Source organism: Chaetura pelagica, unplaced genomic scaffold, assembly GCF_000747805.2.
Source record: "Chaetura pelagica isolate M959 unplaced genomic scaffold, ChaPel_1.0 scaffold300, whole genome shotgun sequence".
Taxonomy (NCBI): Eukaryota; Metazoa; Chordata; class Aves; order Apodiformes; family Apodidae; genus Chaetura; species Chaetura pelagica.
The window spans coordinates 90,564-95,969 of NW_009951945.1; the positions used below are offsets into that span (position 1 = coordinate 90,564).

General features: G+C 42.4%; 1 protein-coding gene across 1 annotated transcript in view; it reads left to right on the forward strand.

Moving 5' to 3' along the window:
- The window catches only part of UNC80 (unc-80 homolog (C. elegans)), an 88,370-nt gene that overhangs the window by 81,932 nt on the left and 1,032 nt on the right, over positions 1–5,406 (forward strand). Inside the window, exons 45-47 of the mRNA XM_009996904.1 lie at positions 3,539–3,620; positions 3,890–4,001; positions 5,151–5,356. Coding sequence (XP_009995206.1) covers positions 3,539–3,620; positions 3,890–4,001; positions 5,151–5,356 — 400 coding nt within the window. The remainder of the gene's footprint in view (positions 1–3,538; positions 3,621–3,889; positions 4,002–5,150; positions 5,357–5,406) is intronic.

A 5,406-nucleotide genomic window follows, 5' to 3' on the forward strand; every position in this document is an offset into this window, starting at 1 on the left:
GGGGGGGGGTTGGGAATAGAAGAGCTGGAGTTCACCTAAATTTTAACCCATTCCCTGCCAACCTCTGTCCATTAACTCTCTCATTCAGATGTCTTGGGACATAAAGTGTGTACATTCTACCATAACAGTGTGGCAAGCATGTACATCTTTTTGTTAGAAATTTAAACTCCTTGCTTCTTTTGTCTCTGTTTTGTTTTATTTTTTGTTCTTTCTTTTCTCTTTTTTGACTGCATGGTTTCTTGTCATTTATGAGCATCACTTACCATAACTGCCAACCTGACAAAGTTTATTTTCACCCCCACTGTGTGACTGCACTGGCTATAATTTCCTATAGTGCTGTCATCCTGCTTCCACAAAGTTGGGTTGGTTTGATCTTTTGCTTATCTGTCTCTGCCCTAGCTATGTAATGGGAGTGACATTATTGTGAAGACAAAACCCCTGACAGAGGTACTCAGAGACTGACAGAGCATCTTCATGTTGGGCAGGAAAAACTTCTCTTTTTCCAAACAAATCTGGCTTATGTACTGCAGAATAACTCTTCTTATCAATCATATTGCCACAGGAGGGAAATGTGCTGTCAGCTGAAATGGCATCTGATTCAGTGTTCCTTCCCTGGGTCCCACGGGCTGCCAGACAAACAGTATACTCCTGGTCAGGTCTGGTAAATAAGGAGAGACAGAAAGGAGGGAGGGAGGCAGGGCTACACAGAACCAACAGGCTGCCTGCCACATTCATCTTCACAGAAACAAGATCAGTAGTGCTGTTCCTTTATGTGAAAAGAAACCCTCACAACCCTCATGAAGTGAAAGGCTGTATTGAAAAATTCAGTCACTCATCTGAAATGTGTCATGATTACTAGTCTCTCCCTCTTCCTTTCTTTGAAATTTGGGGCTAGAAGGCAAAAAACCAGCCACAGCAGCACTGTGCTGCGTGCAGGCAGCTCTGCCAAATTCAGCTGTTCTCAGGTCCACCATTTGCCTGAAGCAGATACCTGCAATTTCAGCTCATAAGATCATCCCAAATTATACCAATTTGTGTAATGATTCAGTACTGGAAATAAAATATCCACCCGCTTCACTAAACTCATTTCACTTATAAGCCAGGCTGAAAATCCCAGACTTCCAGCAGGAAGACAAACCCCAGCCTTTCTTTTGCTCACCTACTGTTTGTCTTCCATGTACAGATTACTCCATGGAAATAATTTTTTTCCTCATGTATAGCCTCTGTGCCCTCCTGCAGTCTGTGTACTCCCCTTATCTCATGACTTTTCAAAGTGTTTCATGATGCATGTAAAATGAGCTTGTTTCACCACTATAAACAGTGCTTTAAACTGAATATAATCGTAGTCTTTCTGCCACAGGCATTGATGTCTCCTCACACATAGAACTAAGAGCTGCTGTTCCTTCATCAGAAATTGTAATGGTTTTCTCAAAAGCTAGTCCAACAGACATTTATTTTTTTTTTCAACACCTTCTCCAGCTAATTCCTACTTAATTCACATTTGGTAATAATACTAAAATCTTCTTAAAATTCAGAGGGATAATTTATCTAGTCCTTGAGATAGAAGACTAAGAAAACTCTACAAGCTGTAATACAGGTAGTCTGGATCACAAATCTAAGGGCTAATTTAAGCGCAGTTTCTTTGCTTTAGTGAGGAATGGTGTGTTGCTTCTGGACCTACTAGTCAGCTGTGTTGCAGTCAGTGTCTGTGTCAAGAACATAGTCCTGCTAACAGGAAGAAACTTTGGGGACTCTGCTTATTCATAAACAGATTTGCATGATATTTAGGATGCTCTGTATATAAATCATGTCAATACCCTATGTAAAAGCTGGAAAATATGTTCCAGAGACTGGTGATCTCATTTGGAAGCACTGTCTGAGGAAAAAGGACTCAAGTATATCTTGTTTGTTTTGGCTTTGAGTTTACAGAAGCTTTTCCTTTTTTTTTTTTTCCTAAGCCACCACAGCTGTGGTGAGGTTGCCAAGGGCATGCCGAGGATTATTAGGCTGTGGCCAGACAATCAGAAAAGAAAGAGCTTCAGGGTCTTAAGATGTCTCTCTCCTTGAAGTTGCCCGTGTTGTCCCCATCAAAGCTGGTAGAAACACAGGAATACGGTTTAGTGCGAAGTCTGGCTTCAGTTCAAAACTGATAAGGGAAGAAGGAATTGAACTTTCAGATCAGGTAACTGGACTTTGACCTGAAGCAGGCCAGGAAGCTCTCATGTTCTATTCCACCAGACCTTCTAAGGGAAATAACTTCTGCCAAAGCAAAGAGTGAGTTGTTCAGAAGACAGAACTGTTTAAGCTTCTTCCATGTCTTGTCTGACCATGTCCTTAGGTTTGTTTTCTTCCTCCTCTCCTGTAAGGTCAGGCAATAAACCTTAACTCTGTTGATGGTACTGATCTCCAGGGAGATCCAAGGAAAATATCTGGAGAAAAGAATGTTGTTTCCCTTTAGATTAATGCAGACCAAAGGCAAAATGGATTGTAATGCTGCCTCTTCAACAACGCATACCAGAAAGAGCTGGGAGTTGCTTAAATAGGATGTGTGGCTCAGTGGATTCCAGTCTGTCCCAAATAATCAGCTGCCTGATTTAAAAGTCCGTCTTAAATGTTAGCTGCTATTGTAACCATATGTCTCTCAGACATAGTTCCTTGAGCTAAAATGTTTTGTGACCACTGTCTGCTAAATGACCGATTTTTAACTGCTTAGAAGAATACAGTACTTGGAAAAAAAAGAGGGGAGGGTGGTATTACTATGTTAAGCAAACTAAAAGGTCAGTTGAATCGTAGAATGAGATTGTATGTAGCCAAGTATGTTTTATTGCTAAAGATTCTTTTGCTGCAGAGTTTCAGATATTTTGTGCCAAGCTGTGTTTCTCTCTCTATATATATTTAATTTATGTTTATTTGTCTCTTTTGTTTGTTAGCCACAAATAGAGTAAAGGCTGCAAGTGTTGAGTGTGGGGCCTTGTTTACATAACTCATGCATCCATTATGTGAACAGATCCTTTGTCACTTTGTGTTTGTTTTTTGTTTGTTGACTTAAATTGCAATTAAAACCAGGTGACAAAATTGTGATGAAGCTGTGGAGTCTAATGGAGAGGAAAAATAATAGCTTTTACACCATTGTCCTGGAAAAAGGAAAAGTAACCAATAAGGCTTGTGAGCTAGGAAACTGATATTCTTGCCTTTATTAATGTGGCAAAGGATGCAGAGAAGTGAGAGTTGTTCAGTGGGATGCATCAATCAATGACTGAAAACTGAAATATGCAGTTCTTTATATCTGGATGCTACCTGTGCGTGGCCAAGTCCTGAATGCCATGACTCCACCTCCCACCCTTTCCTGAGCTCCAGAAGCCACAACCCAACAGACACGTCCCCCATCCTTCAAAGAGAGTATTGCTCTTTGAAGTGACTGTGCCATTAGTGGTTGGTTTATTTATTTATGTATTTATTTTAGTCACAATTGTCAGGACACCTACTAGTTCCACAGAGTGCTTTCTGTGCTTGGCTTAATGCTGTCAACATCTAACAGGGTGGCAAGTGTGCAGAGTGAGCCAGGACAGCAGAACCTCCTTCTGCAGCAGCCCCTGGGGCGGAAGAGAGGCCTACGGCAGGTGAGAACATGGGGAGTGAGCAAACCTTCTCTCCTTTTTTTTTTTTTTTTTTAATTAAACGATATGTCTTACATTCATTGCTGACACTGAGAAAGTACAAAATGCATAAATTCATAGGAAAGAGATGTCTGAGCCATGCAAACCTTAAAACATGAACCTGCTAAAAGTACGGTAAATGGACAACTGGAGGAATACACAGTGCTCTCCTCACAGAGAAGCTGTGTAATATGTGAATATGCATCAACCTAACTCTTTCTTGCAACATTTAGCTTCGACGACCACTGCTGTCCCGCCAGAAAACCCAGACTGAACCTCGAAGTCGTCACGGAGCTCGACTTTCAACCACACGGCGGAGCATCCAGCCCAAGCCAAAACCCAGCGGTAGGGCAGTGCTGCATCTCCAGAAACAGCACTTCGTATTTGAAACTACAAGCTATTATGTTGTTGTTTTAGCCTAAAGGAAAACTCACGCTGGTGTTAGTAGCCTATATTAAAGTGAAATCCCAGCAGCTTTCTCTTTTTTCCCAGTAAGTGGATATCCTATCAGAAAATGACCCCCATAAACACACTGACAGTTTCTCAAAAGGTTTTCAAGGTGAAACGGGGCATGGTCAGTGAACAGAGTGTTTCTTAGTGGTGTGGAGAATCTAGGGGATGGATGTTCTCTATTCAAGATGCCTTGTCCAAAATCTCCAGATGTTTTTGAAGCTGCTATTAAGAGTAGCAGAAAGAAGGAAATTCCCCATCATTTGTAAGCTTAGCCGTGCAGAGCTTCAAGTGTTGTATATATCAAAGTGAACACTAGACTGCTCTAGTCCATGCTGAATGTTTCCAGGAGTAAGCACTGCCAAGGAGAACAGGTGTTCTGTACCATCGGAAGTCAGCAGGGAACTTTGGAGGAAGCACCTGGAAGAGCAAAAGTTGCCTGCAAATTTCCTGGGGTTCTAACCACTCAGTCAGGACTCTGCTGGGGCAACAGCACTGCTGGAGATGTTTCAAAAAACATAAGAGCAGGAGCAAGAGTATCAGTTTTAAATCTTAAGTTTCAGTCTAGCTGTCTTCACCATGTGCTTTTCTGTTATTCCCAGATAGTGAACTCAGTTTGCAGGAATGGGGGCAAACAGCTGCCCTCTTGCTTTTCTCAGATTTCCTGCAAAACCTTAGGCAATTCCCTTATATAATTGCCTCTGAGTTTTCCTTCCATAGAAATGCCTAACTCACATGGGAATTAAATTCCATATATTCTTCTAGGACGGAATGATGGTATGGGTGGCATATATCCCACCAAGCCGTGCCAAAGACAGGTAGGTTGACTGGTCTTCAGGAGGTCCCTGACTCTTGCTGTGGCTTTAGAGGAAGCGTAGAGTAAAAGGTGTTTGGATTAGACTCCACTTAGCTTATAAAAATGGTATTAATTGCAAATCCTGTCTCAGTTGTAAAAACTCCAGGGATTCTCACCCTTCTTTTCTTGTTGTGTTTTCCCTCTCAAATTGTCACATTTTACAATTTTTATGGGCTTTTACCTTCCAGCAGAGCAGAAGCGGTCTGTGACTTTCACTGAAGCCCAGCCTGAGGCATCAGCAGCCCCCCCGGGAGACCCCCTGGCTCCAACAGCCCAGCAGCAGGGCTGCAGCCACAGCAGCCCCCAGGCCAAGCAGGAACCACCAAGTAAACCTGTGCTGACTTCCTCGCCTGCCATCATTGTTGCTGATCTCCACAGCCAGACCATTGCCCAGGTAATGTGACTGGTGTATTATGTGTTTGTCCACTGCTTCAGCAGAGCTGC